The sequence below is a fragment of the Alternaria ethzedia genome (assembly GCF_023757985.1).
Source record: "Alternaria ethzedia strain BMP 0044 chromosome Unknown scaffold_12, whole genome shotgun sequence".
Classification (NCBI taxonomy): Eukaryota; Fungi; Ascomycota; class Dothideomycetes; order Pleosporales; family Pleosporaceae; genus Alternaria; species Alternaria ethzedia.
This window is the reverse complement of record NW_026056205.1, coordinates 801543-821848: the sequence shown is the minus strand read 5'-3', so window position 1 is coordinate 821848 and position 20306 is coordinate 801543. Positions and strand designations below refer to the sequence as shown.

Here is a 20306-nt window from a genome sequence, read left to right as displayed (position 1 = left end):
TTTCAGATCACCGATTGCTTTAAAATTTCAAACGAGAGCGCGATAGCGGTATGAGCGAGTTTACGGACAGTGTTCTGAACAGTGTTCTGTCAAGTTCAAGTGAGGTCGCCATGTTTCGGACGAGCCTCGGCGAATAGCGAATCACCGAAAAGCCAAGGACCCGCGCTGACCCCTTGATGTCTTTCACTCTCGCGACCCACAAGTTCGCGCCTTCTCCACACTCCACCCTAATCCTTCGTTTTCACCCACATCAGTCCCAGCCGTCTAGGCATACACTCATTTCCGACGACAATCGCTTCAATATGTTATGACGTTTACATGCTTTGAGATACCCCCAATAGTCTATTCACGTTACACACACGCTACGCGCTTTTGATATATAGTTATGAATGCTCCAGTAATATCACGGAAGCCGCTTCCAGAAGCAGCCCAGGCGCACTTGAAGGCCTCGCCCATTGACACTACTACAATCGGGTCGAAATTGGAAGCACCTTTACCTTCAGATCAACGAACGAAAGATACCATTAGGGTCACCGCTCCACGTGAGGTGCTCTCACCTGGCGATAAGTCAATTCACAACGGAAGGCGGTATGGCCTCACATGTGGTATCTTTACTGGTATAAGAACAAGCCCTTTTGCTTCGACACTCTCTCGTCACTACAACAACTTCCTTCCACCACACAAAAGATACTTCAACAACCACATCAACCGCCGTACACTACTCATCATGATCGGCATCACTTTTGTCTCCCTTCTGGCTCTCATCATCGGTCTTGCAGCAGGCTTGGTTATCCCCTCCAGGTGAGTCTTTGTGCTTTGCCTTCTTCCAATAGCCTCAGCTAACAACACCCATAGCAACAATGCCGTGTCTCCAGCCATCGGCCCCCTAGCTCAAGGCCAAATGACGTTCTACAACCCTGGTTTGGGCGCTTGCGGTCATACTCACGGTGACAACGACGCTGTCATGGCTGTTTCTCACGGACGCTGTAAGTATTGATCTTCGTCAACTCATCTACGAGACACACACTAACACCGTGTTTTAATCAGGGGACGAGGTCAAAACTCCCAACCCCAACGACAACCCACTTTGTGGTAAACAGATTCGAGCTCACCGTGTGGACGAGCGCACTGGCAAGGACGCCAGCGTCCTTGTCACCATTGTCGACAAGTGTAAGTACTCCGGATGGCACACTCCGTCTCACGCCACTTCATATTGCTGTTGCTAATGTTTTGCCAGGCATGGGATGTGCTTACGACGACATCGATGTCAGCCCTTCCGCGTTCGACAAGTTGGCTGATAAAGCCAAGGGAAGGGTCAACGTAGAGTGGTCCTGGGCCTGAGCATTGTCACTTGGTTCGCGTCACACAGTCATGACTCAGGGTTGAGTCGACTGTGACACATTACGGCATCTTCTATTACTCACACACTGGTGTGGCATATATATGCTTTCCAATTCTACTGATGATATACTCTTCTTCTACCTTTTGCTTGATACGTGAGCCTGTTTACGTTGACAGTAACTTTCTATCTTTCGACAATCTACATCTTCCTTGACAGCGCAGTGGCATATGCCATACTGTGCGTAAGTATCCATGCCTCTCGCCAGAAAAAGCAGCGAGTCTTCTTCCAGAACTCTGACAGGGGAGCGGAGCCTCAACATAGGCCGCCCTATTTTCAACGAGGGGATTTCCGAATCGACATTCATTGCGCGTACCGAAACACCAGAAAGCGCACACCAGCCAACTAGCTCTGGAAGAGACCTGAGAAGACCCATATCTTCTGACTGTCACCCCTCACGGAACTCCTCGCGGTGCGACGATCCATACATACCAGATACTTTTGAGGGCGAAACCCTGGCGGGGAACCCTGAGAAACCACTCCCCGAAGTCCCTGTCAGTCCTCTCCAGATACATCTACCATTCCAAGGTTCGAAATTCGACCAAAGCCGGGAGACGGACGACGACCTACCACAGTACGACCACTCAATGGGCCCCAGAGGTACAACCTACGCAAGACGATACAGTACTAGAAGCTCATTTTACCCCGAAACCGAGGACAAGGGTTATGAAGGAGGGGTAGGGCACCTTGAGGCGGGCATGAGAATCTTCAATAATATTACTTCGAACCACTACCCCGCTTCATCACAGCCAGTTGCGAAGGAGACGGAGAGTGAAGCTTTTCAAAGGGACTTGGTCGATGTACCTGTCGACTCCTCAACGCCAGAAGAGTTTGGAGGATCAAGCGACGTGCCCGAAAAACCTGCCAATGGAGCAATGTCAAAGCGGAAACTCCAGCTTTGTTGGGCAACATTTATCCTGGCAGCTCTTGTCGTAGTTATCGGTGTAATAATAGGATCGCTCAGTTACGTAAAGCATGGCAGCGGGGATAACCAAGACAAAGCGACGATGGAAAGCGAGACGTTCAGTGCTTCGTCAACGCCGCTTCTGACGGAGTCACCAGCCTCTGAGAGAGTCACAAATGCCGCTATACCGTCAGAACCCGTTCCGACGAGTGTCGTGGTTGTTTCGTCTTCCATCGAAACGAGCGAGATCCCATCCTCAACGCCTACGCCTACGCCTACGCCTACGTCTACGACTACGTCTACGCTTACGCCAACGTCCACTCTCGAGTCCAGCTCAGTACAATCATCGAGTTCCCTCAGCAGCCCGTCCTCCCAATCTTCTAACTTCATGCAAAGTACAGCTGTACTAGAAGATCTTGTTGGGAGGAGCGGCTATCTAGACCAACGTGCTGATGGTTCTCTCCGCTACGATTCGCTTCTGGACTTAGACCAAGGTGGGTACCTTGCTCGAAGAGAGGACCTAGAGGACTGTGAAGATGTTACTATAACAATTACTACCACGTTGACAACGACGATCACGAGTACTATTCGAACATCTAGAATGGTAGCTTCCAGTGCTGGCAGCGATTCAGCTTCACCGCAGACGCCAGAGCCCGAACCTGCAGAGACCGTGCCAAAGTGCATAACAAATACCATCTTCCATACAAACGGTCCACCCAGTTCTACAAATCCCTCGGATGACACCGATGCCCCCAGCATGGAATTCTCGTCTGTTACCGCCGACTCTACGCCTTGTCTAGATACAACACCACCGCCTACCGGAACTTCAGCTACTCAATCTGCAGGTGAAGAGACTGGAGTTATTTCAACATCTTCCGTCGCGCAAGCGGAACGACTAGCAGTACCGAATCTAGGGAATAGTCTACTACGTCTCCGGCGCTTTTTGCCGCTGTTCCCTAGGGATAACGAGCAAAATCGGCATTTGCTTCCTTCTCTGATCATACCGACTGCGACAACGAAGAATAATGACGCGGATAACAGCTACAGTGTAAAGGTTCTGAGTACGACCAGCAGCAATGCCGCGGTGCGTCGAGAAGTCCAGCATTGGAATTTCATAGGCAAACCGAATCCCGCAGTGCCTTCGAAGATCCGTGAACGCCGTGAAGTGCCTGTTCAAGCACCTTCTCCGCCAGGTACAGAGGTAATGAAGACATACTGGGACGCATATTGGGATTTCCGGCTACTAATCATACAAATGTGCTTCTCCGTCAAGTCAGAAAAACCCCCGACATCTGGGGATGTCAAGATGGGCGAAACGCTTAACAAGGCCATATGCGATACCTTCGAGCAGGAGTTTCCAGCAATAAGCGAAGGAGCAAAATGCGACCACAAGGACTCTTTCGAGAGGCTGAATAACATGGTTAAGGCATTGTGTGCCTTGGCTAAGGAAGGCGAAAAGTATGTTCAAAGTCTGGCTTTGCTTTGCCACGTCCAAGACACTCTTAAGGGGAAGGTGTATGAATGTGGAGGGGAAGAAGGAGGAGGGGTGGTATCCGGCACAGGTACGATGATTGCCGCGTCCTTGATGGAGACCTTCGATAGCGGACCATCGATAACTAAGGAAGAGCCTGCACCAAGTGCAGACGTCGAAGCCACCCCAGATAGTAGCCACATTGCGTCTGATGTTCCCAGCTTTTCGCTACAACAAAACGCCGTGGCGGATGCAAATCTTCCTCCTGTCAGTACATCTGCTAGTCTCGTTGCTTTGGCTAGTGAGCCTCAACTCATAACCTCCGCCGCCAGTCTTGTCCCATCGCCCGTCCTCCCCACTCCTCCCGTTTCCGGAAACTCACCAGTTCCAGTTTCTCTGGCACCACCCCCAGACATCAATGCAGTACCACCACATCACTCTAACACGCCACCAGCCGACTGGACAATCCCCATGTTGACTTATACCACACAACCATACACGGATGCTGATGAATATACCTTGTTACGTACCGTGCCAACTGATGGCGTGGCCCAAGCGCCAATCTATTCAGGAGAACATCTTTCGAGAGACTGGCCAGATCTTTTCCCATTCTCGATCCCCACGGGTTACGTGGCTCCCAACATCGTACCCGCAGAGCCCCAGATCGGCCACCTGACAGAGTTTGGTCCCGGTGGCGTCGGAGCCTGTGGTGGTCCTGACATGAAAAGCAATGAGCTTGCTGTCGCCGTCAGCTGGGTGCTGTTCCAGATGGACCGAGAAATTGGGGGATCTCCCTTGGAAGAGAACTGGGTCTTCCTAGGAACACATGACGACGGCAGGGACATGAGATTGAGTGCTCTGTGTTTTCGAGGCATTAGAATGTGGATGGCTGATGATCAGGGTAAGAAACTGGTGGAGCAGGAGGTCGTAGTGAGAGACATGTGCACAGCATGTAACGTGACGCATTTGGACATGCAAAAGGGCACATTCGACAAGTACTGGGATGGCGGTGGAAAGGGTAGAATCAGTGTCACATGGGAATGGATGCAGGAGGCACCTACTGACGTGCCAGGATAGAGTCTCAAATTGCCCAGTTTCCTAGTGGGTGTTCAGTATTGGCGTTTTCGGAAGATTGTTATAGGGCCATATGTGTAAATTTAGAATCCGGTTCTGCAGTTTGAAGGAGTTCTTATCCCGCGTTACCTCCAGCGTTGGTCCAGTGCTTCGCGATGGTTTCACTAGGCAGCACGCCATGATTCTTCTTCATCGCATATACCTTCAATGGCCCACCTTTCTCGTCGTAGACTAGCACGGCTGCGCGCTCTTTCGTACGTGTGACGGCATCCCTTAGTTCTGCAAGCACACTCACCATCTTGCGCAATTTATCTTGATTGGCTTCCTCCCATCGGGGGTATTCCTTCTCAGCATCACTGATGCTCACCGAGTGCACCGTACCCTTGTCGTGGTTGCCGTTCATAAAGTAGGGCGTACGACCGAACCAAAGCTGCGGTAGTGCTTCTGTAAGACGTGCGAGCTTCTTGGCTTTGATTTCCGCGAGCTTGGACGGGTTGATGAAGATTCCCTTCTCAACGACTACTGTAGGCTTATCGACGGGAGTCTTTCGAGGTTTAGTTTGAGTTGATGGCAGGCCTGCAATATTTAGTTGTGCCATAGCAGCGCTCACGGTGCCAACAGGCTCATCCCTAGGCTGTTTAGACTTCGAGTCCAGGACGACATCCGGGTCATCGTAATACGCATCGACTTCAAAACGGACAACGCAGTCCAAAGGGCCGATATAGTACCGAATAACCCTGTGATGACTGCTAGAATTCTCCATTCCATGATCAGGCATGGTGAAGGTCTTCTCGAAGTTATGTCCGTAGCCCGCGTTCGGTGCACCATGGATCATTTGCTGAGCGTTCCGTTCTTTACGGCTAATAACGAGCGTATTGCCGACCATGTGTAAGCCCATGCAGAAAATGTCCAGTTTCCTCCCAGCCGAAAAATCGAGTAGCTTGCGAAGACTGTTGCGGTTGGCGATGATGTCGACTCGATCTAGCACGACGTCGGGTCCCATCACAGCAAGGGCAGCGAAGGCTGGCTCGAAAGGATACTTGGGCACGCGAGATGCGTTCTGATCGACGAAGTGTCTCCCTGAGTCCTGAGCCAGAGTGGTCGGCAGCGGTGGAGGGTTCCACTTCGGAGGTGCACCAGGTACATAGATTGACCCATCACACTGCCAGTTGTAGCTACACAAGGTCTCGAAGCCACGCTCAGACGACACCTTGGTGCCATCTGGCTCCAGTGTTGTTGCTTCTATTGTGCGAACGGGCAGCTCGGTGGTCTCCCGGAACATCCATGACGTTTTCCAAGAAGGCGCCTGGTGTGGAAGCTGTGCCCGGGGTTGTCCTGCTTTCGCAGATTGAGGCCTCAATCCCTTTGATGGAACTGCGTCTCCTTGAGCTAATATCGAAAGCTTCCCCTTAACGGGTACCTTCACTGTTGCAACTTCTGCTGACGCCAAAGAAGTTGTTACGGGCGGAGATGCTTTCGCTCCATTTCGCCTAGCACGCTCTCTATGTGTGGAGTCAGACTTGAGTGGAAATTGGGGCAAGATGGGCCTACTCACAGTTTTGAAGGACGCGCATTTCGTGCTTTCGGCCGTATAGCATCGTCTTCTTTGGTTACTGCAGTCCCGGCCGTTGTAGGGGGATCGCCGTCATTAAATGCCTCATGGGCTTGTAGCGCATTCGATGCTACTGAACTCTCGAATTCCACTGTTGCTGAATCCTGATTCTTGTGCTGGCTGCGCTTCTGTTAGTTGTCTGTACACTCGTACAGACTAGTGTCAGCGCAATACTTACCGCCTTCTACCACGTTGGCGTTTCTTGATCGGAGCGACCTTTTGACCTGACTTCTGCTCCCCAGTGGCTATTGGGATTCCACCGCCGTCAAGAGCACCTGGTCCCGTAGCGGGAGGCTGAGCCACGGATTGCGACATGTTTAGTGGAGTTGTTGGCTTGTTAAGAGTTCATATGCCAGCGTGACAGAAGTAGCATGCGTCGAGTAGCAACCGTAAGGCAGAACCCGTGTAGCGGGGTAGCTGTTGCGCGCATCAGGATATGCTTGTACAGCCTAAGTTTGAGACTGCCAAGTCTGTGCGCCGTCAGAGTCGGCTGCACTGGCTGAGTGAAGGTGAAGAGGAGTGCGCAGCCTTGGATGCCTACCTAGGTAGGCATTGGAGAAGTCATCATCGATGACACGCAGGACGAAGCGCGTCTGAGATGTCTATCATCCAACCAGTCGACTCTTTACACATGGCATGGATGTTACTGGAGGCGATGCAGCTGGGGTCGAACAATCTAGGGGGGTGTTTGTGGAGGTGCAGGTCTCACGTGCGCAGGCGATAATGATTGGCAGGGTCTGGATCGGTTACGCGTCATTCCTCTCGGAGTCGGCAGCATCCTTCAACTTAATTCCTACGATGCACACGACCATCTCCGGGCTTGATGCTTCACTTCTACGCTTCTTACTTCCCCCCTACTACTTTTAATGTCTAGTTAACTTCTGCTCACGTCTCTTGGCCTGTCGTCTCCGCATGCTTGGCAAACCTCCTCCGCCGCAGCGTTAGGCGCACTATCTGCAATGTCGACCGTCTTCGCCTCCCTGGTACGCCCACCCAAGCTGCGACGGGCTTCCGCAGCTACGCAGCCCGCGGCCCAGCCTCCGCCCTCGATCGACAGTCATGGCCTCGACGAGCCCGACCTGCGCGACCTCAATACCGCCCTGCAAGCGCTTACCGACATCTTCCCCGACCTGCAACCCGAGGTTTTCCGAGAGATGCTGTCTACTTTTAGCGAAGAGAGCAGGCTGCAAGTCGTCACCGAGACGCTCCTGAAGCATGGCGACAAGTATGTGCGGGGCCGGTACAGGAAGCCCGCCGAGCAGGAAGAGCAGCGGGAGACGGCGCAGAAGTACAAATACCGCAAGGAAGACGCACCGAGAGACACACGAGGCATACCCCTTGCGCTGGAAGAAAAGTTTCGGTCACGGCGATATAAGGAGGCTGCCAAAGAAGCGCTGTACCAGGAATTCAAAGGCCTGAGCCACTCGACCATCAAGGCGGTGCTGGCTGAATACAACCACAGCTATACGCATGCACGGCCGACGCTATTGGAACTATCAACTAGAAGCTGGAGGTCTAGCATCACCAACTTCCTGATGCGACGGAAGGCGCCGACGGCCAGTGATCATCCCCTGGTCATATGGACTCCCGCCGACGAACGCCTGAACCGTCCATCTATGCCACTTCTCGTAAAGACACGAAGCGACGAGCTGAATCAGGAGCTTTACAACGCACTTATTGTACCGGAACATGAGAAATACCGGAACGCTCAATTGCGACAGGACTATGACTTGGCCATGCAATGGAACGAAGAGGAGGCCGAGCGTGAAGGCGAGATGTACGACTGCGAATGCTGCTTCATACCCAACACGCTTCAGCAGATGTCGACCTGCGACATCGACGGCCACTACATCTGCTTCCGTTGCATACGGCATGCTATCAACGCTGCCCTCTACGACCAGGGCTGGGCGCGTAACATCAACACGGACCTGTGTACCCTGAAATGCATAGCGCCTATGACCGGTGGCTCCGAAGAGTGTCGTGGCTGCATACCCTTCTCGTTTGTGAAGCGCGCTCTTTTGGAAGAGCAAGATGGAAAGGACAATCTGAACAAACTCAACGAGCGCTTCGCTAGCGATGCACTGACCAGATCTCAGCTACCACTCGTACAGTGTCCCTTCTGCTCGTATGCGGAGTTGGATGACCTCGCGCTTCCAGATACCAACCTCTTCGCCAGCCTACGATTCAAATCCCGCCCACTCATACTGGCTTCGCTGGCATCGGTGCCCTTATTCGAGTTGCTGTGCTTCCAAGCCACGCGAGCCCTACTTTTCGCTTTTATTCTTATCTACACCTTCGTCACCATCACATTTCGCCTGCCTGTCATCGCACCCTTTCGATCCGCCCTCAGGCGTGTCCACCTAAAGCGTCGCGGCCTTCGGTTTCAGTGTCTCTCCCCAAGCTGTGGTCGCGCATCCTGCCTCTCGTGCTCCCTTCCCTGGCATGACCCCCACACATGTTTCTCTTCCCAACTCACGTCCCTTCGTCTTACACTCGAACGTGCTACCACAGACGCAGTCAAGCGTACCTGTCCTCAATGCAACCTAGGCTTTGTAAAATCTGAGGGCTGCAATAAGCTCGTTTGTCTTTGTGGGTACAGCATGTGCTACATCTGCCGACAGGGTCTTGCGAATGAGGGCTATCAACACTTCTGTGGACACTTCCGTGAACGGCCCGGACAGCCATGCGGCGAGTGCAACAAATGTGATCTATACCGCGTCGAGGACGAAGAGAGGGTAGTCAAGAGGGCCAAAGATAAGGCCGAGGCAGAGTGGTGGGAAGCGCAGGGCGATGGCGCGAAGGAAGGGCTGCAGAAAGAGGTCGGGAAGAACGAAGGCTCCGCGGTCAAAGGGGTGGCGGGGCTGAAGAGGGGAAATTGGGAAGCCTGGATCGAAGGCGTACTGGATAGTGTGCTTGTTTAATTATTTGCTGTTGGCGTTCGGATGTGGCCACAGATCGTCAGAAAGATTGATACCCAGTATTGATATTGTACAGCGTCCCTCGTGGACGCCATCTTAGTTGCAACTCTTTTGATCGGTCCCCGTGATGGCTGTTCTATCGGTAGTGAGACATCCTTCAAGTGACATTACAATTTTCGATATTTGACGTGCACATTCTTTGTGCAAGACATGATACATTTATCCCCAGCTCTTCCCGCGGAATGTCTGGCATATACGCGAGAATGGATACTGCATCAATCTTTCTCCCGGGGTCCAGGGTTTACAGAAATGTAGAGCGTTCGTAACGGAGGAAGTGGTGAAGATAAGTGCGTTCTTGCGTACACTTCCGTTCTGCAGGGCTTATTTCCGAGATATCGCTCTTACCTTTTGCAGTTGCTAAACATACAAAGTCCATAGGCGCTCACGACGTTGGCTACCGTTGTACCCCTCATCAGGGACCAACACACCACCTTCCTAACGTCACCTAGCGCCCCGCAAGCGAACGGGGAGCGTTATCAGCCGCGATACTATCTCCACTGACATCATCACGTCTACACATTAGCAATCTGCTATCACACGCTGCACTCTTGGCTATTCCTCGGAAGAAAGATCTCACTGTGTCGCCTACGATGCAGGCTAGAGATCTGGGACCTATCGCGCGTTCATCGGCTTGTCGCTACAGGGTTCATGATAAGGGATGCTGGTCGGAAGAAACGATGTTTGGCTGCCATTGAGGACGCAGAAGCGATCTTCGATAGATGCTCCTTGATAGGTAATGCTGTATGCCGGGTATGAGGTCGGCATGCATGTGAGGGGCGACACGGCAATGCAGATGTTGGGATGGTAGGGTACTGGGTTCGTTACATATACCATGTCGCACCGCATGCTACATGGAAACCAATCGAGAATAACATCTACTTTACCTGTCCTCGTCTCTGTATCGGCAAGATGAGCATCCCGGAGAAAGAGATAGCCCACGAGTCAAAATCGGGCGACACTTCTCCATCGCGACCGCATTCAGATGTCGAGATTGGTACCGTCGAGGAGCCATCCAACAACGGCGATGAGGCGCTCAAATTTCTCAAGAATGCACACAATGTCGGTGCTCTTACGCCAGAGGATGAGCGAAGACTGGTTCGGAAAATTGATTGGATGATCATGCCATTGATGTGGTGTTGTTACTGCTTGCAGTATCTGGACAAGACACTAGGTATGTCAGATCTTTACATTACTGCATCACTACTCTGTAAGCGAGCATACTGACAGTTCATACCAGTGAATTACGCGGCTGTGATGGGTCTCTACGAGGACGCGAACATCAACACGGCACAATTCTCCAACCTCGCTCTCTTCTTTTACGTATCTTACCTCGCGCTCGAGTTCCCTCATGGCTACGGCATGCAGCGTCTGCCTACTGCAAAGTACCTCGGTGCAGCCGTCATCCTCTGGGGTCTCGTCACGGCACTCACATGTGTGTGCAAGAACTACGGCGCTCTAGTCGCTACACGCGTCCTGTTAGGTTGCTTCGAGTCGGCCGTCGCGCCCAGCTTGATCCTGATAACTTCGATGTGGTATAAGAAGAAAGAACAACCGCTGCGAACCGGTATCTGGTATCTGGGAGTCGGTAAGTCCTGGCTGTACGAAATGCATGTGAGACATATGCTGACTTCGTACCTCTACCCCTGCAGGAACTGGAACAATTATTGGAAGTCTGATCAGTTTCGGGTTTCAGCACTACGAAAGTGACACTTTTACTAGCTGGCAGATCATGTTCTTGGTCGTGGGTCTAGTTACTGTCTCAGTCGGTATAACTGGTATGCTGATCTCTATCTCTGGTTCTCGGAATGGTACTGACTTACGTAGTGGTGTTGCTTCTTCCCGACAACCCGATGTCTTCTCGCCTAACCCCAGCAGAGAAGGTATGGGCAATCGAACGTCTACGCGAGAACCAGACTGGCATCGAGAACACGCATTTCAAATTTCACCAAGTGCTTGACTGCTTCAAAGATCCGCAGACGTGGATGTTATCGATCATCACCATATCATCCAATGTACCCAATGGTGCAGTGTCTTCCTACCAGGCCACGCTCATCAAGTCATTTGGCTTCAGCTCTAAGACTACAGCTTTGCTACAGCTACCTTCGGGCGCCGTCAGCGTCATCTCAATCCTCATCGCTACATATCTCGCCGGCCGTTTCAACCAACGCGCACTGAACGTCGTCTCCTTGCTCATACCTGGAGCGCTGGGAGGCTGCCTCATGGCTTTCCTCCCTGGCGAATCCAGAGTGGGAAAGCTCATCGGGAATTATCTTACCAACTGTATTGGCTCCAGCTTACCGCTCCTCTACTCCTGGGTGTCTGCGAACATTGCCGGTCACACGAAGAAAGTAACTATGAACGCTATTTTGCTCATGTCTTTTTGTCTGGGAAACATTATCGGACCGTTGACATTCCGCCAAGGCGATGGGCCGGATTTCATACCAGCCAAAGTCACCATTGTAGTGACTTGCGCATTCGCGGCTGCTATGGCGCTCGTGTTGAGAGCCTACTACATGTGGGAGAATAAGAAGAGGGATCGAGAGGATGATGGGACGCATCTTGAGAATGAGGAATTCCTTGACTTGACAGATCGCGAGAATAGGCGGTTTAGATATAGGTTGTAGGACGGGCAAAAGGATAGGTAGCCCAATGGGAAAGCACGAGGCGGTTCAGCACGAGCCTCCTTCTTACACTCAAATCATCGACCACTTTGGATTGAACTTCATCGGATGCAAGGAACTTATAATTCGATCAACGCTAATTTACATACTACAGCCCATTCCACCCTACGGAGTACTGGCACTGCCTCGGAACTCACTAATGATGATATCCGCCGCCTTCTCACCAATGACAAGTGCCGTATTGTTCGTATTACCACCCACATTCTCCGGAGGGATACTGAGATCCGCAATCTTCAACCCCTTAATGCCGTGCACGTTCAAGGAGGAATCAACAACACCATCCTGCTCCCTCGGTGCCATCTTGCACGTGCCAAGCGAGTGCCACGTTGTGTTGACGTTCTCTCGTAGCCACTGCTCGATGGCAGCATCATCTTCCTTGCTGTAGACCAAGTCCTTGACATCCTCTAGAGGGCCTTCGACATTCTCTTGTAGTGCGACCGCGGAATCGGCAGCGAACTTTGGATGACCTGCAGCCAATTCGCCACGGTAGAACTGCGTACGTCGCAAGATCTCGCGTTGCTTCTTGTAAGCCCAGATCTGCTTCTTGAGGTCGATGTCGTCTTTATCGTTGAAGAAGCCCACGTCGAAGTCTAGTGGGTCATTGTGCTTCGGGCCGGTGATGTGCATATGTCCGCGCGAGTATGGGTATGCGGTGTAGTTACCTGCTGTGACGTACTGGCCCGCAGGGATGCTTGCTGGGTCGCCCAAGAAGCAAGACACCAGACCACACAGCATCAGCGGACGGTTTGGCGCGTCCTTGAAGTCGCGGTTCCATGCTTCTTGGAACTCTGGTCCGAGAGAAGTGACTTCTTCTTCAGTAGGGCGAAGCTTGGAGGATATATCGATGCCGTTCCAGCCTAGCATAGGGTCTTTGTTCTTCATCATCTCGGCAACGTCGGCACGTCCGCTGAGGATGCCATCGATGGTTTGGTCGGGCGCTAGGGCAGTCTTGTAGGGGTAGAGAAGGAGGTGGTGGTCTTGGTAGTCCTTTCCTACACCAGGTAACTCTTCCACAAGAGGTACACCGGCACGTTCGAGTATCTCCTTGGAGCCCAGGCCCGAACGTTCGAGAATGGGCGGTGTACCGCAAGCACCGGATGTAACGACGACCAACTTGCGAGCCTTCACAGCCTTCACAGGATGCATACTCAAACCGATTTCAGCTTGGAACTCTGGATTCGGTGTGTATTCGACACCAGTGGCACGCTTGTTCTCGTCGAACAGTACGCGCACCACCTTCGATTCGACGAGAACGTGAAGGTTGGAATACCGCTCATCTTCGAGCTTCGGGTGGAGGTATGTGTGTGCGGTATCTTGGCGTTTGCCCTCTGGTGACACGTAGCGTTGCCAACGCGCAATACCGTTGTTGTCGTCTAGGTTCTGCAAGTCTTCGATCTCAGGGTAGCCGACCTTCTCAGCTGCGCTTATGAAGTCGTCTTCAGCAGCCTTTGCGCGATAACCTCCGTCTGAGACATGGATTGGTCCGCTGTGGCCGTGGTGCTCTTTCGCTCCGGGTCCATGGTAGGTCTCTAGCTTCTTTAGGTGTGGCCACATCTCCTCAGCTGACCAGCCAGGTGTGTTCCAGCTATCGAAGTCCGATCTTTGTGCTCGTGTGTACATCATGAAATTGATTGAACTGCCTCCGCCCAAGGTACCACCGCAAGGTACAATGGGTTCACGATCGGCTAGCTGCTTCGACTTGTTTCCTTTGTAGAAGAGAGCGGTCTTGGTGGCAGGCAGTAGGTTCTGCAGGTAGAAAACGGGGTTGACAACGCTGGCGACATCTTTGTTGTTCGCGCCCCCTTCGATTACAAGAATAGAGAGGGAGGGGTCATCTTCAGCAAGTCGACCGGCTATGATACAACCCGCTGTACCGCCTACACAAAGATGTCAATGGGGGATTCGATGAGGGTGAATATGATAGACATACCTCCAGCGATGATGACATCTACCTCATTAATGTCGTCTGCAAGCTTGTTGTATATACCCATGATGAAATTCTGTTATGATCTGGGCACTCTGAGAAGATGTTCGGATACCAGATGACAAGACAACTGTCAAGAGTCAGATTTGGGAGTCCAGCAATCCGTTTAAGTAAATGTTCAGTATTTCTTTGCCCCTCGCAAACAAAGTTCGGCCACTTACAGTCCATCGCAGACCATTTATCGGATGCCATAGGGCTTTTGTGAACTTGAGTACCGCACTACCCCATCTTCTGCTCTTTTCGGCTTGGCGCCGGTGATACTAGCGGACCCTTTCCGCGCATCTAGATGGCGACCCCAAGGCTTAGGGAACGCTACGAGCTATTAGCTCTCACAACAATTGAACGATCTCCCATGCCGTCCAGTCAGGATAGCCTTGTGTTAGCGCTATCAGCCATGGTGGTGGTGAATAGCACATCAGGTGTTCTTTCCCCGCATTTGTGAGCCGTAACCTGACGGCGATCATATGCGTCTGTCCGAGAACCGCGGATAACAATTGTGAAAAGAAGGACGTCGAGAGGTACAATCTAGAACGCATGTTCCGCGCAGCTTTTAAATTTTGAGCTGGTGGTGGTGATGTTAGCAAACACTTCATTCGTAGAGCACAAAAGATGAGAGAGATTGTGAAAGAGTGTAATGAGGTATCTTGGAATTTCCGAAAGCCTACTTTCGGATACTTGAACCCTGCAGCCCACTAACACTGCGCATTCGGAACCATGGATCGATGCACGGTAACCGCAAGAGTCGATGGCATGTGCAGGCTAAGGCACTAGGACGCAAAGTCCCGGCTTGCTGGGGCGAAACTTCATGAAAAAGGAAAGCTACCCTCGATCACATCCTTATATGGCTGCCTTCTTCAGAAATACGAGATTATAACCGAGTTTTCGCCGTACGACGGTGCCAAGCATCGCATCTTAGAAGAGCCGATCAAGACCCATGTCAAGTATGTTTTGGAACTCGACGCGACGCTTGCCAGCGATACTACGCTTTTTGGGCTTGGCGTCCGCCGCGATGTAGTGCTCGATGATGTTGACGGTAGCGCCCAACGTATGGAAGGGTGCAAGATTGTCGAGCATGAGGTTAGCGCTCTCGTCGTCTTGAATGGAGTCGTGCCTTAGGAGCGCAACGTTAGTGATTGACCGAAAGTAAATCGTACCTTGGGCTGACTTACCAATGAATGACGACCTCTCGCAAGTCTGGCGCCTTCAACAGGATCTCGAATACGAAATTGGAGCGCTGGCGAAGAAGGGCAGGGAAGATGGCCTCGATGGAGTCGATAGTGTCGGCGCGGATCCAGGCTGAATCCCAAACGAAAGTTATATTAACCTTTCGAATGTTCTCCATAGGAGAAAAGGCAGCGTCGGTGATCTGGCTGAAAGCCTGAACATTGGTGTACGAAGTCAGCAAATGTTACACGTTAATTCACACAGGAAAATGACTTGCCTCTTCGAAGAAAGACGTGTGGGCGAAGCTACCAGTGGCGTCAATACGTAGAACAGCTACATCGTAGAACCAGTTCTTTGCCTCGTTGTTCAGCTGGCGGGAGGCCAGCAGGAGCTGGACCGGCGGAGGACAGTGAGTGATGCGCATGAAGTTCGGTATGTGGCGCCACTTGTTATGGGGTCGGAATACGGGTGCTGGGGGAGGAGGAGGCTGAGCCGCAACGACTGTAGCAGCAGCGTTGCCGCCGTCATCAGTCAGATCTTCGTCGCCCTCGCTATCGCCTTCGGCCTCTTCGTCATTGTGTAGCTGGGCACCCTCGGTCTCTTCGCCGTTGTCGCCCTCATCCTCGCTGTCACCCTCACCGGCATGTCCTTGTCCAGGTTCTTCCGCTGCCATCCCGTCTTCGGAGTGGTGGTCGGGGTCAACTTGAGCCGTAGCTTGGGCTGGAACGTGGACGCTAGCAGTTGCCGACTGGGTATCGTGCGCGCCGGCGACAGCTCCTTCTACCTCATCGTCCTCATCTTCGCCGTCCAAGTCAGACTCAGACTCATCTTCAGCTTCATCCTCATTATTGCCATCTTCCTGCTCTGCTCCTTCGTCCTCATTTCCATCTTCGTCTTCGTCCTCGTCCTCGTTTTCGCTGTCCTCCGCGGCATCTTCGTTCTCTTCTTGATCATCCTCCTCACTGTTGTGGTCGCTTACAGCACTCTCGTCATCGTAATCATCGTAGTCGTTGGCGTATACGACGCGCGGGGTGGGACCGTTGGGGTTGTCAATGGCGTCTTGGGCAACGAGTTCCTTGACCTCTTTCTTCTCGAACCAGTAGCGGAGCAGCTTCTTAGGCTTGACGTCGCGCGCGGCCACATGCTCGAAAATGGAGTGTCGCACCTCGAGCGGGAGGTCCATGAAGGCGGGTGCAGCCTTGTCGTTGGTCATGGCGGGCAGTTGGTCGCGCGTGAGTTTTGTAGAATGAGCTGCGCAGGGAGATGCAAGGTAGAGGGGCTTGCGAGCGGGATTGGCAGCAAACTAGAGAGAGAATACGGGCGAGATCAGGGTTCAAGTAAAGTTGGTGCCGCAGTTGCCTGCAGTGGGCTGCGCGGGGCTTGCAGGCGTTTGTGTAGCCAGAAACGCTGGAACGTGGAGCAGGACCAGAAGTGAAGGAGCGGACGAGAGCCACTGAAGGGCACGCCCAAGCGTCGAGAGGTCCATCATGACCAACAGGGCGCTCAGGTCTGGATGCGTCGTTTCGCAGTCGCTGGTAGCTATGGAGTCGCAGTTGACCCACCGTCGCGCCTTCCCCACGGAGCTTGACGCGCTACGTCAGCCCCTTGCCTGATTGGCTGCAGCCATCTCGCGACTCCCGGCCAGCTTCCACTCCATTAGACTCAATGAACGTCATCCTTTCCATCGCGTGCCACAAGACTTCAGCATTCCCAAAACCTTTAAATGGCAGCGCAAGCCCACAGCAACCAGGCAGCATGACTTTAATACATGGACACACTCATACGCTCGTAGTGCATCGATTCACCCCTTCCAAGGCTGTGTCATGCTATATGCAGTTCCCAGGCTGCCCATACGCTCTTTCCGAGCTGCTGACACCACGCTCATCACGAAGGAGCACGTCCGCCGACGCCTACTACCCGACATGAACAGGACATAGGCTGTAGAGGATGCAGCCACACTCGAAAGACAATACTTCTCCTTCAGCACTTGTATTAGCCGTTCCAACTATTGTTGCAGCATGCCCATCCCGCGGACGATGTTTGGGTACCTGGCCTATCGATGCATGTAGTAGAGGCCGCAAGATCAAGGCACTGGCCGCTTCTCCAACGAGGAGACTCGAGACTTCTCTGACTACCACGTGTAGGAGTCGGCCTTGCTGTCTTTGGAGTAGCATCGTCGTCAGGTTCAGCATGTTCCACCTTCTTCCATCTACAACCACAGTAAACATCAACACACCATGAAGCAGCAGCACCTCACTGCTGCTGCCCGTCTACAAGCTACGTGCATGAGTATATAATCCCGTCCTCGGGTCTCCATCCTCCATTTCTCTCTCACATCACAACCAGCCCAGCAACTCTACCATCAACTCTTCTACCCAGCTCATCCATCCGTCATCCATACCTGAGCCCACCCCATCAACGCATCCCACCGGTAGAGCTTGGTTCCTCCAACCACACCCCACGCCATGCGTCTCACCACCAGCGTCATCGCTGGCTTCATCGCCTTCGGTGCCGCTACGCCTGCCGGCCTGGCAGTCAAGCCAAGTTCCATTGAGGACCCTGTCGATGCTGTTCCAGCCCAGCACACTCCCGTCGTCGACGGGAACTGGCACATTGGCTGCGACAAGAACAACTACTGCTCCTACTACCAGGGAGGCGACATGGCTGTTGGCAACGACAACTCAGTATCCCCTCGTACCATTGCTCTGTCGGAAACCTCATGCAAACAGTGCTCAGTTAAGGAACCTTGCGACGTAAGTCTTCCTCATATTCTCTTCTTTCGGAATAGGATGATCTTTGCTGACCTTCTGGCTGGTAGTATTGCAAGCCTTATGAATACAAATGTCGGGACTGCGACCATTACCAATGTTTCGACGCTTTTCTGAATACGCGTAGCTGCTTCGACGTCCAGCCCGAGCTCAGCGATGCCATCCGCAATCACACAGTCACAGCCACCATCCTCAAGACCACCATCAGCACCTCTGTCGTAACTGTGACCGCCATGCCTACTTCTGAGGCATCAATCTCCGACATCACCACTACCATCACGCTTGCTCGTACAGCCCTACCCCCGACGCACACTAGTCTGGCCCCTCGCGATGAGCTAGCCTCCAACGATGGCGACAACCAGTCACCTACTCGTCGCACTGCCTTCAAGCAGTCGGAATGCTTCCCTTGCAACGACCAAACTTGCCCAGTACGTTAATTCGTCCCAGGTTTCCTGCCTGTACTCAGCTTGCTAACTTATCTTTTCTCAGGAATGCCACGCCGACTGCGCAGAGTGCGACAAGTACCTTTGCAACAACTTAGCCACTCACATGACGGTGTGCATGAGCGTCCGTTCCAAATGGCAGCCCCCGGGCTTCAACGTCTCTGCCTCCGGACCCAGCGAGACCACAACTACCACCGAGACAGTGGTCATTTCGACCGTCGTTGGCCCCACGTCCTCGCCAGTCGTCACCGTCACCGTGTCCGCCCCTGTTACCAGTACCACTACTGTTGTCGTAGCTCCTCAGAGCTCCCCATGCACTACGACCACTACTTCGATACCTGTAGTAACCAGTACTGTGACAGTGGTTACTCAGCGTCCACAGACCAAAACCGTGACAGTTATTTCTCAGCGTCCACAGACAAGCACTGTGACAGTTGTTGCTCAGCGTCCACAGATCACCACTGTCGTCGTGACAGCTCCTCAGGTTCAGACCACCACTGTCGTCATGACAGCTCCTCGGGTTCAGACTACCACTGTCGTCGTGGCAGCCCCTCAGATTCAGATTAATACCGTCACTGTGGAGAAGCCGGCTTCCACCGTAATCTACCAGCAACCAGGCACCACATCCATTGTCACCGTACAGAACCCAGCTTCTACTGTCGTCTACCAGCAGCCAGGCACAACTTCCATTGTCACCTATCACTACCATGATCCAGCGTCCACCATCATGCTCCAGCCACCAACTGTTACTGCTTCGCGCTCACCACACGTGCTCGAGATTCCCGTCACTGTAATCACGACCGCGACCCACACCGTAGCCAGATCAGTTCGTGCCAACCAAACCCCTGCGCCTATGTCTCCCCGCGATACCATTATCGCCAAGCCGATGTGCGACTCTTGCGACGGTAACGCGGAATGCGATGTAAGTTGAAGCACCAGTCCGTCGCGTGCTCATAGAACTTCTGACTGACTTCCGCTACAAACAGGGGTGCGATTTCGCTTGCGACGAAGACCAAGGCTGTGAGCACTTCCTGTGCAAAGACCCTCTCAGCGAAGCGGAGATCTGCATAAGCCTCCTAGAGGACGCCGAGGCGTCCAAAGCATACGACACGTCCATGGCTTCCGGCGATTTCCTTGGCTCCGCCGCGATGCTTCTGGTGCTCGCTGGCGATGACGCCCCTACTTCCAACACAACGACTACCCATTTGCAGCCGGCGATCTCCAACGGAACCCGGCCAGACTTTTCCTTTGCCGATGAGGATTGCTATCTGTGCGAGTCCGGTGATGAGTCTTGCAACGTAAGTCACTGCCTTGCCCACCCACCCCCTGCAATGTTGCATCATCTTCATTGGTATGGTTCGTCGACTAACTCCTCCCAGATGTGCGACTGGCAGTTCACCTGCGGCATCAAGAAGAAGTGCTTCCACAACGGCGCGCGCGAGGTTGTCGAGTTGTGCTTCGAGAAAGGCGAGAAGTGCCGTCCTTGAACCGATTCCGCCGGGCATTTCTCTTCGTGCCGACTGAAGCGAGCCATCCTGCGATGCCACGAACCGATGAGGTAGCTGGATTGTCGCTTTTGGCTCTGCTGTCTTTTTGCACGCTTCGTTGGTCGCGTCGCTCCGTTTCACGCTAGTGTGAGCTTGCGCTGGCTTCTGCCATGTTCTTTCTACCGTTGTTTCTCTTCCCCTTTGTTGCTCCGCGTTAGTAGTTTGTAGCTTCTTCTGAATACATTACATCTCCTTAATTTCTGAGATACTTGCTTCCTTGTTGATGTATGCTCACCGATCGCATGTTCTCACTACTTGCTTCGCAACTTGCCGATGGAGTC

General features: G+C 52.8%; 8 protein-coding genes across 8 annotated transcripts; 5 read left to right on the top strand and 3 right to left on the bottom strand.

Moving 5' to 3' along the window:
* Positions 1 to 860: 860 nt before the first annotated feature.
* On the top strand, positions 861 to 1341 carry J4E87_005830 (uncharacterized protein; the record flags this gene model as incomplete). Its single annotated transcript, XM_049377435.1, has 4 exons — positions 861 to 867; positions 891 to 986; positions 1048 to 1170; positions 1238 to 1341. The coding sequence occupies 4 exons, from the start codon at positions 861 to 863 to the stop codon at positions 1339 to 1341; spliced, it is 330 nt and encodes a 109-aa protein (XP_049233061.1).
* A 1563-nt stretch (positions 1342 to 2904) lies between these two features.
* J4E87_005829 (uncharacterized protein) lies at positions 2905 to 4851 on the top strand (the record flags this gene model as incomplete). Its single annotated transcript, XM_049377434.1, has 1 exon — positions 2905 to 4851. The coding sequence occupies one exon, from the start codon at positions 2905 to 2907 to the stop codon at positions 4849 to 4851; it is 1947 nt and encodes a 648-aa protein (XP_049233060.1).
* Positions 4852 to 4963: 112 nt separating this feature from the next.
* J4E87_005828 (uncharacterized protein) lies at positions 4964 to 6130 on the bottom strand (the record flags this gene model as incomplete). Its single annotated transcript, XM_049377433.1, has 1 exon — positions 4964 to 6130. The coding sequence occupies one exon, from the start codon at positions 6128 to 6130 to the stop codon at positions 4964 to 4966; it is 1167 nt and encodes a 388-aa protein (XP_049233059.1).
* A 1289-nt stretch (positions 6131 to 7419) lies between these two features.
* On the top strand, positions 7420 to 9381 carry J4E87_005827 (uncharacterized protein; the record flags this gene model as incomplete). The annotated part of the gene is made up of 1 exon (XM_049377432.1): positions 7420 to 9381. One exon carries the CDS (start codon positions 7420 to 7422, stop codon positions 9379 to 9381), a length of 1962 nt encoding a protein of 653 aa, XP_049233058.1.
* Positions 9382 to 10347: 966 nt separating this feature from the next.
* On the top strand, positions 10348 to 12062 carry J4E87_005826 (uncharacterized protein; the record flags this gene model as incomplete). Its single annotated transcript, XM_049377431.1, has 3 exons — positions 10348 to 10609; positions 10676 to 11023; positions 11314 to 12062. The coding sequence occupies 3 exons, from the start codon at positions 10348 to 10350 to the stop codon at positions 12060 to 12062; spliced, it is 1359 nt and encodes a 452-aa protein (XP_049233057.1).
* A 162-nt stretch (positions 12063 to 12224) lies between these two features.
* J4E87_005825 (uncharacterized protein) lies at positions 12225 to 14110 on the bottom strand (the record flags this gene model as incomplete). The annotated part of the gene is made up of 2 exons (XM_049377430.1): positions 12225 to 13996; positions 14050 to 14110. The coding sequence occupies 2 exons, from the start codon at positions 14108 to 14110 to the stop codon at positions 12225 to 12227; spliced, it is 1833 nt and encodes a 610-aa protein (XP_049233056.1).
* Positions 14111 to 15015: 905 nt separating this feature from the next.
* Positions 15016 to 16480, bottom strand: J4E87_005824 (uncharacterized protein; the record flags this gene model as incomplete). The annotated part of the gene is made up of 3 exons (XM_049377429.1): positions 15016 to 15214; positions 15273 to 15481; positions 15605 to 16480. The coding sequence occupies 3 exons, from the start codon at positions 16478 to 16480 to the stop codon at positions 15016 to 15018; spliced, it is 1284 nt and encodes a 427-aa protein (XP_049233055.1).
* Positions 16481 to 17927: 1447 nt separating this feature from the next.
* On the top strand, positions 17928 to 19965 carry J4E87_005823 (uncharacterized protein; the record flags this gene model as incomplete). Its single annotated transcript, XM_049377428.1, has 6 exons — positions 17928 to 17933; positions 18004 to 18020; positions 18163 to 18463; positions 18525 to 19400; positions 19465 to 19776; positions 19858 to 19965. The coding sequence occupies 6 exons, from the start codon at positions 17928 to 17930 to the stop codon at positions 19963 to 19965; spliced, it is 1620 nt and encodes a 539-aa protein (XP_049233054.1).
* Positions 19966 to 20306: the final 341 nt, after the last annotated feature.